The sequence below is a fragment of the Citrus sinensis genome, chromosome 2 (assembly GCF_022201045.2).
Source record: "Citrus sinensis cultivar Valencia sweet orange chromosome 2, DVS_A1.0, whole genome shotgun sequence".
Lineage (NCBI taxonomy): Eukaryota > Viridiplantae > Streptophyta > Magnoliopsida > Sapindales > Rutaceae > Citrus > Citrus sinensis.
The window spans coordinates 188661-206061 of NC_068557.1; the positions used below are offsets into that span (position 1 = coordinate 188661).

General features: G+C 32.6%; 3 protein-coding genes across 7 annotated transcripts; all 3 read left to right on the forward strand.

Moving 5' to 3' along the window:
* The first annotated feature begins 265 nt into the window (after positions 1-265).
* Positions 266-4068, forward strand: LOC102626062 (probable serine/threonine-protein kinase PBL16). The gene is made up of 6 exons (XM_006488889.4): positions 266-766; positions 1686-1993; positions 2120-2255; positions 2859-2995; positions 3229-3352; positions 3515-4068. The coding sequence occupies exons 1-6, from the start codon at positions 703-705 to the stop codon at positions 3913-3915; spliced, it is 1170 nt and encodes a 389-aa protein (XP_006488952.1). The 5' UTR covers positions 266-702; the 3' UTR covers positions 3916-4068.
* A 3250-nt stretch (positions 4069-7318) lies between these two features.
* LOC102625492 (WRKY transcription factor 23) lies at positions 7319-9421 on the forward strand. Of its 5 annotated transcripts, none has more exons than XR_003067097.2 (4): positions 7319-7873; positions 8018-8059; positions 8607-8732; positions 8962-9421. XR_003067097.2 is itself a non-coding variant. In XM_006488888.4 (3 exons), the coding sequence occupies exons 1-3, from the start codon at positions 7500-7502 to the stop codon at positions 9215-9217; spliced, it is 408 nt and encodes a 135-aa protein (XP_006488951.1). In that variant the 5' UTR covers positions 7327-7499; the 3' UTR covers positions 9218-9421. The 5 variants fall into 5 exon arrangements, 1 of the variants encoding a protein (XP_006488951.1); XR_371846.4 differs by having other exon boundaries at positions 7320-7902; XR_371845.4 differs by lacking the exon at positions 8018-8059 and having other exon boundaries at positions 7324-7902.
* Positions 9422-11537: 2116 nt separating this feature from the next.
* On the forward strand, positions 11538-16183 carry LOC102625215 (ruBisCO large subunit-binding protein subunit beta, chloroplastic). Its single transcript, XM_006488887.3, has 15 exons — positions 11538-11703; positions 12467-12717; positions 12826-12951; positions 13184-13321; positions 13430-13525; positions 13641-13883; positions 13991-14225; positions 14442-14611; positions 14738-14815; positions 14907-14978; positions 15086-15190; positions 15270-15362; positions 15458-15550; positions 15689-15815; positions 15931-16183. The coding sequence occupies exons 2-15, from the start codon at positions 12481-12483 to the stop codon at positions 15942-15944; spliced, it is 1827 nt and encodes a 608-aa protein (XP_006488950.1). The 5' UTR covers positions 11538-11703; positions 12467-12480; the 3' UTR covers positions 15945-16183.
* Positions 16184-17401: the final 1218 nt, after the last annotated feature.

The following is a 17401-nucleotide window of genomic DNA, read 5'->3' on the forward strand; positions in this document are numbered from 1 at the left end:
AAATAATATGAACCAAAAAATAAATAAACGGTAGGTAAATTTGTTGCAGATTTGCTGCAATTAGATTCATTCCTAAGCTATTGGCAATGCTATTAGTGAATTAATAAACTGACTCTGTTTTGGTGTGTGAACATAGAAAAAAAAAGTGATTCAATAGGATAGTGAATGACAAAGATTGGTGGAGTTTTTTTTTTTTTTCCCTTTTTCTTCTCCTCTTTTGAATGGAGATTGAAATGCCTCCTACATGCGCACTAAATGGGATCAAATGAAAGAAAACAGAAGGCAGCAAGTGAAGCAAGCACTAGGAAAGACAAAAAGCCAGCTACAACAACCACAGCAACTCAAAAACTATTTTGTGTTTTCAAATGAAAATCTAACAAAACCATCTGCTTCCTCGTGGGCCCTACCACTGAAGCACTCACCCCATTATAGCCCACCAAGAAACAACTCTCTCTCCCTCTTCCCCCATCAACTTTTCCACCAAAGGCAACTCTCTTTCTTTCTCTTTTTCTTTTGCTTTCTTTCTCCCAAACTGCCCATACGTTTTTACAGAAACAGAGGAAAACGAAGTGGCTCTGTTTTTTGAAAGTGTTTTCTCTAAAGTCTGTACCACTCAAACAAGAGTGAATAAGTTTGGTCTTTGCTGATGGGATTTTGGTGAGAGAATCAGTTTTCTTTTCTCTTTTTAAAGATTTTGATATAATGGGAAATTGTTGGTGTAAATGGGAGCCTTCAGTTTACATAGTTTCATCAAATCCAAAGTCAGGTTTGTGTCCTTTAAAAGCTCTGTTTTCTCCCCACTTGTTCAATAATTCTATGTATCTAGAATAAAATTGTAATTTAATCCTGAAAATGAGTTAGATGATCATGATATATGTCATAATTAAAATCAGTTTCTCACATGCAAACTGTAATTCCACTTAACATACGCTCTGTTTTTTTCTGCCCTTCCTTTTTTTTTTTCCTGGGCTTGTTATTTTAGAATCTTTTTTTATAATTCAAATTTTTCTCTGGTTTTATTGTATTCTGATAACTGATATTCTTCTGTTTTTTTTTTCAAAGATTCATTTGTAGGGTTCTTTATTCTAGATATTCCATTTTTATTCTGCAAATTAATGAAGAAAACAGAAATGAAGAAAGTTCAAAGCTTTTTTCAATTTCAATCAATTTCCCACTGTAAAGGTGGTACATTTTCTTCTACTCTTTTTCAGTGCAACTGGATACTTGTCACTATAGTGCGTTGATTCTTATCTCAACAGTAATAAGTCAATTTAAAAAAAAAAAAATTAATTTATCGTTTTAAAATTAATTCTTTCACCCTTTTGCCTTTTTTTTTCTTTTTTTTTTTTCAACATATACTGTTTTGAAAATTTAGAATTTGCTTTTTTATCCCATGCTCATACATATTTTTAGTTGATTTTTCCATATTTTAGCGTCACGTTAATCTTGATAAGCATTTGAATTTCATTTTAAGAACAACATTTTTATATTTGAGAAACCCATTAATTCTGATATCACGGTTATTTTTTATTTTAATTCTTTAGAATGGTAAATTTGGTTCTTCAAGCTAATTTATTCTGCCTTCAACTGTTTGATAGAACTGATAAAAAGAAGATACAAGAATTCATCCCTACTGATTGGATGATTATATATATGATGTTATGTTGTCATGTGTTTCTTTTCAGAATCACCAAAAGATGAGAGTCCGTCCGAGAAAGCTAAAAAGGAATACAGTAAGTTACCATCAAATCCAGAAGAAGTAGAGGACCTGCGTCGTGATTCGGCTGCAAATCCATTGATTGCATTCACGTACGATGAACTGAGAATCATCACTGCAAACTTCAGGCAAGATCGTGTGTTGGGTGGAGGCGGATTTGGATGTGTTTACAAAGGGTTCATTTCTGAGGACTTAAGGGAAGGGCTTCAGCCTGTTCCAGTGGCTGTTAAGGTTCATGATGGTGATAACAGTTATCAAGGCCACCGGGAATGGCTGGTAATCTTTATGTCTTTAAAAGAAGTTACCATTGTTGATATTATTCCATTCTTATTTTTACTCTTGTATATTAGAGCCTTAAATATACATATCGTTGATTTGGTAGAGGGGGTTGTGTGTGTCTAGGCAGAAGTCATATTTTTGGGACACCTTTCTCATCCGAATTTGGTTAAGTTGATCGGTTACTGCTGTGAAGATGAACACCGGGTACTAATATATGAGTTCATGGCTCGGGGTAGTGTCGAAAACAATCTTTTCTCAAGTAAGTACATCCTTTCATTTCAATAAATTGTTGCTTGCACATCAGAAAGTGTTAGCAAGGCACCATACTGGAGACACATATAGCGAATGATGAAATTGTTGGCCAGAAAAAGAATTGAAACAATGTCCATCTCATCCACAAAAGCACCTTCAGTTTTTGCCAGCATCAGTTCTGGTGAAAGAACTGACGATATACCGTTAGTCCATTAACCCCACAAGGCAATCATTCAATTTGTTTTATGCCCATAATGCTCTGATTGTTAGCATTTTTAAAGGGAATAATGGTAAAGCTAGCCGCTGGAGTGGTGCCTCTGAGCCTAGAACAGATGTCACGTTCATGGAAAGGAATGTGGGTGTGAAAGTGCTAGAATTTGATTTAATGCTTAGTTGCCTATGGATCTAGGAGCAATAGAGGTTGATAGAGAGGGGAACTAAGAATGGAAAGTTGTTATAAGCAGAAACAAATTAAGGATGTAAAGTTGTTTTCATGTCGTTCTAGTGGTTTCTAAATTGATATGCCTAGGATAACTAATTTGTTGGTGTGTAATACAGGCCTATGATTTTGTCTTTTTTTCAAATTGTAATGTATTTTTTCTCGTTGCAGAAGTACTGCTTCCTCTTCCATGGTCTATCAGAATGAAGATTGCATTTGGTGCTGCAAAAGGACTGGCCTTCCTTCATGAAGCAGAGAAACCTGTCATCTATCGCGACTTTAAGACATCTAATATTCTCTTAGATACGGTTCGTACGTCGAAAATGTTGGACGTGTTTCTTAGAAAAGGATTAACATGCATTCGGTTTCACAGAATTGATATATAGTGAAACAAATTGTCTTAATACTAATCAGTATTTGTTATCTGAAATCATAACGTCTAGTTGTAAAGAATTTCATCAAATATCCCTTGCATTCTTGTCATTTCATCGGCCTAAACTGAAATTAATCTGCAATTTGCTTAACATGTACAAAAATGCAGGACTACAATGCAAAGCTCTCGGACTTTGGCCTTGCCAAAGATGGACCAGAGGGGGACAAATCTCACGTTTCAACTCGCATAATGGGAACTTATGGATATGCAGCCCCTGAGTACATAATGACGGGTTGGTAACTTCACATTATTCATTAATTCTTCTAAATTAAGGATCTATGCAATGCAACCATCTGTAGTCGAAATGTATGAGTCATTTTTCCTTTGTTCGAGTGAAATAAGCCATTGTATAACTAACATGTGAACGAACTGACATAAAAATTATTTTGTGCAGGTCATCTAACTCCCAGAAGTGATGTGTACAGCTTTGGTGTCGTGCTTCTTGAGATTCTGACAGGAAGAAAATCACTAGACAAGTCGCGACCAGCCAGAGAGCAGAACTTAGCAGATTGGGCTCTCCCTTTGCTTAAAGAGAAGAAAAAGTTACTCAACATCATTGATCCTCGACTAGAAGGAGATTATCCAGTTAAAGGAGTTCATAAAGCTGCCATGCTCGCCTACCATTGCTTGAACCACAATCCGAAAGCAAGGCCTTTAATGCGGGATATTGTGGATTCATTGGAGCCGTTGCAAGTACTCCCAGATGAGGCTCCCACTCCAAAGAATTTTGTAACTGTGGTTACTCCTGAGGAACCAAAAGCGGAGATTCAAACAAAAGATTCACAATGTAATTAGTTAACATACATATGATTTGGGGGTTGGTTCTGTTTTGTGTATTTGTTAAGCTTCTCTTCTCCAGATTTAAAGGAGAGTTTTTGTATCATCACATATTTTTTTCCTTGTGTGTGTATAATCAATAGAAAAAGAAGCACGCTATTTTACCCTTTTTTTTTTGGCATTATAAAGTGTATGAATCATGTAGAACATATATAAACAGATATTATTGAATTAAGGAAATGAAAAACAAATAATTTTCATCAGAAAAAATAAAAAGAAGGCAAAAGAAAATAAAAAGAATTAATGATATTATTCTTGGTGGAATGCACTAGCTAGCGTGGAGTTAGGCCCAAGCCTAGTCAGAACCCATCACCCATGTAAGGAAGGAAAGGGTCTTATTATCAATGATTGGATTCAATGAATTAATTATTTTCTGCTAAATGCTTTGCTCTAAGCAATTTTCAATTACCCTTTAGAACAGCACGACCAATTCTTGTCGTGTATTGATTGCACCATTGGATTCTCAAGCTTCCATGGAGAGTCAAACCAAAATTTATGTGAATTTTGCTCATAATTAATATGGAATTAAGGCTGCGTTTACTTTTTGGATTGAATTGGGAATCCTGAGGAGTGGGAATCTTAGGATTGAGAGTGTGGAGTAGGAGTGAGAGTAGGTTGTTTACTTACACTGAAATGGAAGCATGGAATAGAGATCAGAATCCAATTTATGTGTTTACTTTGTCTTGGATTGAGAGTAAATAGTTTCAAATTACAATTTTATCCTTATTTAAAGAATTATAGTTTTTAATTACAAAACTAATAAAAAATATATTTAATGAATAATATTTATTTTATTATATTTGTAAATTTATTATAATTATTAATATTCTTAATTATGAACAATAAATTATTAATTTTAATATAAAATGAAACCTTATTTTATTTTATTTAATATAATTATATTAAATTTATTATTATATAAATAATAATATAATATTATTTAGTACAAAATTAATATTTTCTTAGAATAAACTATTTATTATTATTAATATTAAATAAATATAGTACTATTATTTTTAAAATAAATATAATAATATTATATTTATTAATTCTCTATTAATATAATAATATTATTTTAAAATAATTTTAACTTAGAATCAATGCAAATTATTATTTAGTTAAATATAATATTATTATTTAAATAAATATAATAATATTATTCAAATAAATATAATATTTTTTATTTTATTTTATTAATTATAATATATTAAATTAAATTAAATTAAAAATAAAAGGGTAAAAAAGGGAGAGGTGGGAGTGGATTCCCACTCCCACCTCCCCCAATGGGAGTCCCACTCCCACTCTCCACTCTAAAAATGGGTGGGGCCCACGGAGTGGGATTCCCAATCCCTTCCCATTTTGAGAAAGTAAACACTGGAGTGGAAGGAATCCACACTCCTCACTCCCACTCCAGCAAGTAAACACAACCTAAGTTTTTGTAGATTTGTAGTTGGGTAAGAGCAACGTAGTACGACTTATTTTCAGTCATTAAGTTCTCTCAACTCCGTATTGATAAGAAAACTAATTATCTATATTTTAATTAATAAAATAAGTTTGAAAATTGAGTTAACACTTAAATCTAATTGATTATTTAACATTTACTCCCAAAATTAAGTGGGTTGCTATCTAATTCAGTTGGCAAATTTCATTCAGTGAAAAATAGAGGTTGTTCATTTAAATCCCTCTCAAATGAATGAAAAGAGGAAAATTTTATAAAGAAAAAAGAAAATGACACATAGGAGAGATTATATTGAACATGAACTTTAATTTACTCCTGAAAAATAAACTAACAAGTCATCTTGAAATCAAAACACAAGTTAAACAGGAAAAAAAATGCCATTGCAAGCAAAATAATAATAATAAATCAACTGATTAAATCTATAAGTGGGACAACCAGCAACTGTAATTAGCAAGAGCATATGTAACACCATTCCCTTGTGAAACTGAAACACATATGAGTTGAAAAAGATAATGAGAGATTATCAATCGTATACTCTTAGTTTATTTCGTTATCAAATTTATTACAACACTTTCAAGGTATATCAGTCGTCCATCTTAAATTGACAAAATGTATGTCATCCACTAAACCGTTAGTTGCCGTTTAAATATAATGACGTCAGAGGGGTAATTTGGTCTTTTCATATGATATAAGTAATACTTTAAGGGTGCGTTTGGCACACTGTATTGTATTATACTATATTGCATTATTTTAATACTGATGTATTGTATTATGCTATATTGTATTAGCATTGTATTATAATAATATTGTGCAATGTTTGGCACTACACTGTATTGTATTAATTTTTTTGTAATTAATTTAAATTTTATATTTTATTATATTAATATTTATATTCTTATTAATTTTAAATTAATATTATTCATATTTAAATATTTATTATTAGTTATATTATATTATAATTTATTAATAAATTATAATATAAAAATAAAAATATAATATTATTTAATAAAAAATTATATATTTATTAATTTATATTAAATTATAATTTAAAAATAAAAATATTATACAATATTATATTAAATTAAAAAGTTATCTTTATTTTTTATTATGATTATAAGCAAAAACAAAAGTTAAAACAAAAAGCAATTGGAAAAGAAAGAAGAAGGAAAAAAAGAAACGCAAGCTGCCAAAGAAGGAAAAGAGAGAAAAAAAAAAAAAGGTAGGCTAATGCGGCAATTGCCGCATTAGCTACAGTAATTTTATCTCATGTGATGTTTTTCCAAACATAGTATTGGTATTAATTTAATGCAAATAGTAATTTAATACCCCTTTAATACTACAATTAAACACACCTTAAGGATATATAAGTGATAATAAGAGATTTTAAGAGTATACAAGTGGTAATTTTTAAGGGTAAAATCATCAATTCACTATAATTTCATTAATTTTCAAACGGTAGCTAACAGTTTAGCGGTCGGTAAATAATATTTTTCAATTTAAAGTGGACGATTGATACACCCATAAAATATTACAATATTTTTAATAAAATTACAAATTTAGATCATGTGATTGATAATTTTTCAAAGATAATTTGTATTGCGCATTGGACATAAAATTTTCAAAATAACCCGCTCAATTCACTCTCTCTTGGAGCTTAGCTAATCAAAAGAAACCCACAAATTCAAACCTGACTCCAACCAACAAAAACATAGATATTGGTGACGATAATCTAAATTAGAAATGGATTAAAGTAACTAAACAAATAAACAAAACCATCGATCAGTGATGTCATGGAAGCGACGTCACATAATACCAGCTGTCTGTCTTATTAATGAGTGTAGAGTCAAGATCTTGTCTCTATCACTTGCTTTAGGTTTTTTAACTTTTTCTTGGAGCAATTTTCATTTCTACTTTTATATCTCGTACTTTCAAGTTTCACCTCCCCGTTTGATTAATTTTCTTTCCGTTCTCGTCTCTGCTCCTTTTCCATTATCCCTTTGGAAAAAAAAAAATAGCGTTCTGATGATCTTTAAAGAGTTTCCATTATCCATTAGATAGTTATCCATCCAAGTCAAAGAGCTGCATGGATTATATCATCCATGAAACTAGGTCATCTCTTTAGCTCCCATTTCTTTTCTTCTTTTTTTTTTTTACCCAAAAGTTGCCATACAAGTTAATGAAGGAAAATTTTTGTTCAAGTGATCGTAGACAAAGCAATACTCGTTTTGTCTCTCTCAATCTTTCTTATTCCTCTTAATTTTTGAACAAAAAGTACTTTTTCTCTTTCTTTCTTTTTGGTAAAGTTTGAGATCTACCGAAATTATTTCTAGATCAATTCAGTTCTGACGGCATAACCCAAATTTCTATTCTGCGAGGAGATTAAACTTAATTTGACAGATTTTTTTTCCCTTCTTTTTCTTTATTCGTACCGAGTGAAGCTTCTTCTTCCTCCACCATGTATGTTTTTCACCAGATCTGATAATATTGTACGTATTTTTCGATTTATAATATATCTTATTTGTTTATTTACTCAGCCGTGAGATATAGTAACTAGCTAGCTAGGTATTTAAATACATACTAATTCTGATAAAATACATGCAGATCTATAGATCTGGATCAACAGTAAAGGCTTTCATTCAATGGGTAATCAAGTTTTCAGGATTCAAAAGCATGTTTACTTCGGCCCTTTTTTTTTGCTTTAATTTGTTAGTTGCTTAATTTGGATGAACCTTTTTAAGCTTTTATGCTTTGACATTTTCTTACCATCTTGCTGTATTTTCTTTATCATTCTTTCTCTGTATATCTTATTAATAAATATATCATGCATCCTTGTGGGGGTGGAGAGTGATTAGAATACCCCATAATTAATTAACTACCATCTCCGTGGTGCTAGCTGGCTTCTCGAAACAGTTTTATAGGGTAACTTTGTGCTAGCTTGTTTCAAATGCTTTCACATAAAGGAAGCACTCATGGATAAGATAAATGTACATATGAGTTAAATAATCTCTTGCATATATATACAATATGTAGGAGGGTTAATTTCCTTCATCCACATATATGTGTGTGTGTGTGCACATATATATATATATACATCCATTTATGATTTTTTAATTAATTAAGTTATATGGGGATGCATGACAGAATGAGCAAATTAATTCTTAGCTTTTGTATATATATGTTATAATAACAGGGATCAAAATGATGGAGAAGACGCACAGGAAATGGACCGACGAGTCCACAGATTGGTGTTGCCAGAAGATGGATATGAGTGGAAAAAATATGGCCAAAAATTCATCAAAAACATCAGAAAATTTAGGTACGAAATACATAAATTAATTAATAGCATATCTTATTCAATTCCTGTTAGTATTAATTGTTTGGATCACTACTCCATTTTGTTTTGTATTTGTTAGAATTGGAATGAACAATTGCTCAAGGTAGTTTAATTTTATGGTACGGTAATCAAGTTAGAATCGGAATTAACTGGATTCTATGTTGATAGTGCTCGTTTATTAATCTCTTTGGGTCTCTGAGCTTAAAAATAGGAGCTATTTCAAGTGCCAAGAGAGCAGTTGCATGGCCAAGAAACGAGCCGAGTGGTGCACCTCGGACCCAACCAACGTCCGAATTGTGTATGATGGGGTTCACAGTCACACCCACCATGGATCTTCCCCATCCTCAGCAGATCAACCTAGAAGAGGTTCCTCCAATACTTCATCAAATGGCAATCAGTATAATTTGTTAACACAAGTGTTTGGAGATCAATCATCAAACGCACCACCAGCTAGCAGACGCAATTAGGCCATTAACTAAGAATTAATAATAGAATTTTTAATTAGTTCCAAGTTCTTCATTTTGTGGGAATAATTGAAGTCCCAATTCTAAATTAGTTGAACTCCTGTAAATTAATTATCTACCTAGAGGCTGGCTTGAGCAAATGTTTAATTAACCACTTTGTAAAGCATATTTATTTCATTCTTGCAGCCGAGAGATTTGAAGTTCCAATCCTAAACTTCTGCAAATTAATTAATTACTCTAAAGAAAATTTCAAATAAATCTTAGGTAAATAAAAAAAATATGATAAATGATAACATGTGGACACTTGACTGACAATAATTTTATTTAAATCAATTTATATTAAGTTAGGAGAAAGAAAAACCAATCTTTGCCTTTCGGTGCATGACAATTTGTCCTTTATATTTGCTATATCTTTCTGTTTCTACTCCAGAATAAAATTTATATGGTACGTCGTTTATAAATTTATCATATCATATATATGACATTTCATACAATTTTGTATGACACCATTTAAAGGAGTAGAAAGTTTACACCATGTCATCTATGTGCCGGAGCTTAACACGACATGCCATACACGAATTCAAACTCTATGCCTAATAAAAGACATTTCATACAAATTTTGCTGCGGACTTTAAAATGTATGATATGTCATCTATTTCTTAAAAAAATAAATGTCAAGTCATACCTGTTCCACTCAAATTTACAACTACCATGTCGTGCAATGAAGGCCAAAGATTGATTTTTCTCACTTTCCCAACTTAATATAGGTTACGTTTGGGATTGCGGTTGAAATTTAATAAGCTATTTATTAAATTAATTTTGATAAAAATAGTGTTTGGTAAATTTTGTAAAAACAACTTATTTTATAATTTTTTTTTCATTTTATCAGCAGCTTTTAAAAGTAGGTAGAAGATTACTTTTTATAAGCATCTTATTTAATAAGCTACCATATCTTTTTAAAATTCATATTATAACCATAGATTTTAATAAAAAGGTAATTATGTCTCATTTATCCATAAACCCTAATATATAAATCATACATTTATCTTTATCATATTTTATGTAACAGATTATAAAGTTCTTTAGATTTTTTTAATTGAGTTTTTTAATGTAATTTTACATATTTAAGAAAAAAGATATGTCTAAACAATTTTATTAAACATATTCTAAAAATAAAAAGAAATTAAAACTTATGTCTATTTTGGTCATTATATAATAAAACAACATTTTGTAATAAAAATTACCAAACACATACACTCAACTTTTTAAAGTCACAACAACTGTAACAACATAATTTACCAAACGCCAATATACTTTTTTAATCAGCAGTTTATTTTATCTGCACAGCACAAGTAGTTTATTTCATCAGCCTCCGCAATCTCAAACTGGCCATATATAAATTAACGTATTATTTCATTACTGGAGGGGGTGATCGCCTCCTTATTCTATTTTATCATGCTTTTGAGTCAATCATTTTTTTTCCAACAAATACAACAAAGCTATAATAAATCGTAATAATATTCACAACATCCAACAACACCAAGATTGAAATATTAAAGGACAAACTTCCGATAAAAAAAAAAGTATAGTTTTGAAGCAAATATGAAATCTTTTAAAATACAAATACGAAGTATGGGAATTTCTTTTCAAATTTAATTCCAAACCTCAATTTTTTTTTTTGAAAAAAAAGAAAAATTTAAAGTTTCCTGCTTACAATAGTAGCATAACATGCATGCTTATAAAGGGACCATTAAAAGTGAAACTCAATAGATGTAAATGTGAAGAACTTAAGTCTCTTGTGTGCTTGAGTAAGTTAATTGTTATAATTATTGAACATATTTTTGGTTCATTTTGTACTTAATTACGTAAATTGCATATTCAATATTTTAAATTATACCATAGATGAGGAGATTCAAACTTATGATGTACTAGTAGTATATATTTAATTCTTCTAAATATTTGAAAGTATCCTACAATTTTACGATTATGGTGTTTAAATTTGTAATTTCAAAATTATATATGTAATAATTTTCCAATTCAAATTCTTAGATTTTCTTAAGAGTATGAGAAATTTTTTATCATAGCATATATTTACACATATAATTTTTAAACTTTTTTCAAATTTTAAGAAAATTCAAAATCCAAACATCTATATATATATTGCCCATATAAATTTTTTTATGCAGAGTTATATAATTGAATGTGAAAATCATATGTAGAGTAGAGAGTACAAAATACAAAACACTACTACAACACTAAACTAAAGTAAGTAGAGTAGAAGAGATGTTCTAGAGTGTTCCAAAGTAAAGACAAACGAACGGCCTTCGACTTAAATCCAACGGTCGAGATGCACTCGAAGCTTCAAGAGCTAAGAAACCGTTTGCCCTTTATATTATCAACAAAAGCCACCAACTCTCAGCTCCTACTCTGCCTGCAGCTCCCCTTATCTCTTTAAACCCTAAAACTCTCGCACTTTCCGCCGTCTCACAGTGAGTTCAACAAAACCCTTGAAGCTTTTTTCATTTCATTTTGTATTTTGTTCAAAGTTCTTTCCTTTTTATTTGCTCTGGGTTTGTTTGTTGTGTTGGGAAATGAGAAAGATGAGGTTTTGGGTTGAAAATGGATAATGGGTATAATGATATGCATGCAAGTTTGATTTTTCTGCTGCTTTTTGTTTAATGTTTTCTGTATGCTGTGTGGGGTTTTGTGCTCTATTTTTCTTTTCAGATAAATAATAGTAGTTTGAATTTGTGAGTCTAATCGTGATTGTTCATTTTGCTTCAATGACTTTGTAGAATTAGAGGCTTTCGAATTTTGAATAAAGAGGAGTATTTATTTTAATTGAACGTTGGTGATGTTTGCTGGGATTTTTTTTTTTAAATTTTTTTCCCTTCTAGTTGGTTATTTTTGTTGTTATTGTGAAAATTGATACCGTGTTTGATCAAATGCAATATACAGTTTAGTTGTCTTTGGTTTTTATATTCTTGAGTATATGTGAAAGTTGTTGAATTAAGGATTGAAGTTATTGATAGTTTGTGAGGCTAACTTGGTGAAAATAAGATTGTGGGTGTACAAATGCTTTTGTATCTAAATGAAGATTCCCTTATTTACTTTGATTTCTTTTCTGTAATACCATGGGTGGAAGAGAATCTCATGTTTGCAGATTTTTATATTCACAATGAATCTTCTGCTTTGTGAGTGGGTAATCTTATCAGCATACTTTGGCTGAGCTTACTTTGTCAATGATGGCAGGTTTAAACGAATAAATGGCGTCGACTTTCACTGCCATGTCTTCCATTAGCTCCATGATTGCTCCTAATGGACGAATGACTGATAAGAAGCTTGCATCTTCTTCGAACAAATTGTCATCACTTGCTTCCATTTCTTCAAGTTCATTCGGCAGGAGACAGAGTGTAGCTCTACGCAGGGCCCGCACACCTAAGATTTATGCGGCAAAGGACTTGCATTTCAACAAGGATGGATATGCCATGAAGAAACTTCAAGTGAGTCTTGGTGCTAAAACACTGATGGGTTTTTGGTTAATGTTCCATTGCAACTTTCTTTCTTTATTTAGTTTTTGATGTCTCCCAATCTGTGTTTGCATTTTACAGAATGGTGTCAACAAGCTTGCAGATCTAGTTGGAGTTACCCTTGGTCCCAAGGGCAGGAATGTTGTTCTAGAGAGCAAGTACGGTGCCCCAAAAATTGTGAATGATGGTGTAACTGTGGCCAAAGAAGTATGTATTTGCTCCATTGTTTATGATGTTCTATTGAGCTAGAAGGCAACCATGTGTTTAGAATTTGAAATTTTATTATTGCAATTTTATCATCTATTGTGTTACCTGTTCTGCCGAAATTTTAATCCTTTTTAACATGTTTGTAGAACTTTTCCATATTATTTTTCTTCTATTGTGAAAATCTACTCGATGTATGAGATTATTAACAGTTTGTTCTACTAACTTTATCCAGGTTGAGTTAGAGGACCCGGTTGAGAACATTGGTGCTAAATTAGTGAGACAAGCAGCTGCCAAGACTAATGACTTGGCTGGTGATGGAACAACAACATCTGTTGTTCTTGCGCAAGGGCTTATAGCTGAAGGTGTTAAGGTTGGTACAGCGTGATAGTTCTTTGTGATGGTTTTGTTGATCATCTTAGTAGCATGATAATTTTGGAAATTGTGCCTTCTTTGTTAATTACTAAGTTCAATGATTCAGGTCGTGGCAGCTGGTGCAAATCCTGTTCTTATCACAAGAGGCATTGAGAAGACATCTAAGGCTCTTGTTTCTGAGCTCAAGCAGATGTCAAAAGAGGTAATGGGAAATTTTATTGAACAAGGTTTCCAAATATCAAGCCACCATTGCAATTTTTTGTGTATATTAATCAGATTTTGCGTATAGGATTTAATGCGAATATGTGGGGTTGCAGGTTGAAGATAGTGAACTTGCCGATGTAGCAGCTGTTAGTGCAGGGAACAACTATGAAGTTGGGAATATGATTGCAGAAGCCATGAGTAAAGTGGGACGTAAGGGTGTGGTGACCCTTGAAGAGGGAAAAAGTGCTGAGAATATGCTCTATGTTGTTGAGGGAATGCAATTTGATCGTGGTTATATTTCTCCCTACTTCGTCACTGATAGTGAGAAAATGGCAGTTGAATATGAGAACTGCAAGGTATAAAATCTATCATGACTTTCAACTTCTTACATTCGCCCGCCATAAAATTACTCTTGTTTTTTATCCTGTAAAGGTTAATGTTTATGTTGTGTACTTTTTTTCAGTTGCTTCTTGTGGATAAAAAGATTACCAATGCAAGGGACCTTATCAACGTTTTGGAAGATGCGATTAGAGGTGCATACCCAATTTTGATTATTGCAGAAGATATTGAGCAAGAAGCACTGGCAACTCTTGTCGTGAACAAGCTGAGAGGTGCATTGAAGATTGCTGCTCTTAAAGCTCCTGGTTTTGGAGAGCGCAAGAGCCAGTACCTTGACGACATTGCTATTTTGACTGGAGGTCAGCGCAAATAATGTTTTATGATTTTGATGCATAATATTGGTCGTTCTTTTGTCCAGTGAAAATATTTGGAGTTCCTGTTGGGTATCCTTAAACTTATGTCCATTCATAATTGTGGGATATAAGTGTTTTTCTAAGAGTCTTCGTTCTCATTATTTTCAACTGCCTGCTTAATCATAATCCATGCTGCTGATTGGGTTATCTCTTGGCATGCAGGAACTGTAATCAGAGATGAGGTGGGACTTGCCTTGGACAAAGTTGGCAAGGAGGTCCTAGGTAATGCTTCTAAAGTTGTGCTCACAAAGGATACCACCACCATTGTGGGGGATGGCAGCACCCAGGATGCAGTGAGCAAACGAGTGGCGCAAATCAGAACTCTAATTGAGGTGACTTTTTGTCCCTCTCTCTTTCTCTTACTTGTGTGCATAGAGCTAATGCTTGAATATGTGAAACTTTTATTATCTTGTTAGAAGAAATGTTCTGGGCTGACTTCAAAATTTTTCTCCTTTCAGAACGCTGAGCAAGACTATGAAAGGGAGAAGCTTAATGAAAGAATTGCTAAACTGTCAGGTGGTGTTGCTGTCATACAGGTAAATTTTCAGTCGCTTCAAGTGAGAATGTGATTTATGACATTATATTTCATATCCAACTTGTGTATTGATATCCCCTTGAACTTTTAAGGTTGGAGCTCAAACTGAGACAGAGCTTAAAGAGAAGAAGTTGAGAGTCGAAGATGCTCTTAATGCAACAAAGGTAACTTACGCTGGCACTGCTCTATGAAAAACATTAGTATTTTCCCCTTTTGGATTGTCATCATGAGTAAACCAGTGTTAAATTATACATCTTCATATGATTTTCAGGCTGCAGTTGAGGAAGGTATCGTAGTTGGTGGCGGATGTACTCTACTGAGACTCTCATCTAAGGTGGATGCCATTAAGGAAACCCTTGATAATGATGAAGAAAAGGTAATGTGTTGTATCAACTTCAAGATTTTGTTGAAACGCATAAATTGTTAACTGGGACTTCCTTCTTGATGAATGGCAGGTTGGAGCAGATATTGTTAAAAGAGCTCTGTGCTACCCACTGAAATTAATTGCCAAAAATGCCGGTGTTAATGGAAGTGTGGTCAGCGAGAAGGTATAGTTTTTTAGTACTCTTGTAAGGTTTACTATAATGTGTTGTCAGGTTACAGATTTTGTTGTTCCAGTTGAAATTCATATCTCTATTTGCAGGTGCTTTCAAGTGACAATCATAAATATGGATACAATGCTGCAACTGGAAACTACGAAGATCTAATGGCTGCAGGAATTATTGATCCTACCAAGGTTAGTTGCTGTATTGCCATTGCTCTGTAGCAACAGTCATAAATATGCATACCTTTTTCTCTTTTTTATGATTTATTTGGAGTCAGAAACCAATGTTAATCGTGTTCCTTACTGATGAATGTTTGTACTACTATAAAGGTGGTTAGATGTTGCTTGGAGCATGCTTCCTCGGTGGCAAAAACCTTCTTGATGTCCGACTGTGTGGTGGTTGAGATCAAGGAGCCTGAACCCGCTATGCCTGCGGGTAACCCTATGGACAACTCAGGTTTATATTTGCTGATCTTAAACAACTCACATGGTGTACTGCCTTAATTGTTACACCCGAGCTTCTGTGTAACATTTTTTGCTTACCAACTTATTGTTACCATTTGTTGTTTCAGGATATGGATACTAAGCTAATTAACAAGGTCACGGGAGGCAAGCAAATAAGGTTCTGACTTCGTTATAGCAACTATCTTTCAGTTTGACAGCGTTGGGTTCTCTTCTTCTTGTAAATTCAATTACTCGACTTAGTAGAGTTTATGGATTCTGGTGAGGATAGCTTGCCAGAGTACGGCTCGTATTAATTTGCAATTAGATGTACAATTGCAATGATTTTGAACTTTTTGAGTGAAAGAAATTTTATTTTGCTCATCTCCTTCACAGTCTGATACTAATTCTGCGGGTACTCACATTTGTTACTGTTCACTGTTCCTCGAGCTTAAATGTTATAACTCTTGGTCTTGAATGGTTACATGATTTTACACCATTAAAATGTGTTTGGCGTGGTAATCGATTATTACAAAGATTTGCTCTGCTGCTCGAATAATGCAGTTAGTAGTAGCAGCGGCTAATGTGCACCGTATTCAATATTCATATAAACAAGTCATTGCAAAATTCCTCATGTAAATCATTTTTCCTTTTTGGCACGTATGCTTTAAGTTCTAGTGACGGTAAGGTGACTGGTATTATTACGTTACAAGCACGCTCTATAACATCAGATTCTGGGGTGATATAATCATGAATTGTGTTTTAATAGAGGTCCGGTTGATGTTGTAGTATTGTAGCTTTTAAAAGTTCGTTATGAAATAAAAAATTAATAATGTGTAGTAATATGATATTCAAGTGATAATTTTAATGAAAAAATAAGGATTGTAAATTTTTATTTTATAAATAGTAGATTAGTTTAATTTTTTTTTAAGTGCAGTTTTCAAGTTATAATATCAAACAGCCGGCAGTGACACTTGGATAATGAGGCGTCATTTTACTTTCTTTGTCTCTTGGGTAGATGAAAATTCATCGCATGAAAGAGACCGTCACAATTTTCCCAATTCATGCATTTGCGTGGGAACGAAGAGACTTGAGTGGAATATCTGATTCAATCTTTTTCTGACTTTGAGCACATTTTGGTACAATTTTTGAGCACTTATGATGTCAACTTGTTGCTTGTCAATTGGCTTAAAGAGGCAGGTCTCCTCTTTTCCGTATCGGAAATTACGACAAGAATTGTGAAGAATTTGGCCTATCTTGCTATTGCACGAGTGACAGCATCCACGTTTGGACAAAATCATCACAGTTCATGGCTATTACTTGCATGAGAAGGCATAGACACATTCCAGGTGGTGATAAGATAAATAGTGAAAATATTATTGTGATCTTTTGACGTGGATTTGAATTTAGATAGTTTATCCACAATCTAGGGCTTATTGGTGTTTATTCAACTATATAGTATGGAGTTTATTTGGCAAACAGAATAAAATTTATAAATAAATATTCACAATGATGCATCTCTCAACAGACTCAAACTCTTTCACTGTTCATCTTTGTGTTGATTAAGTTTGACCATTAGTGATCTATATATGTACAACCTAT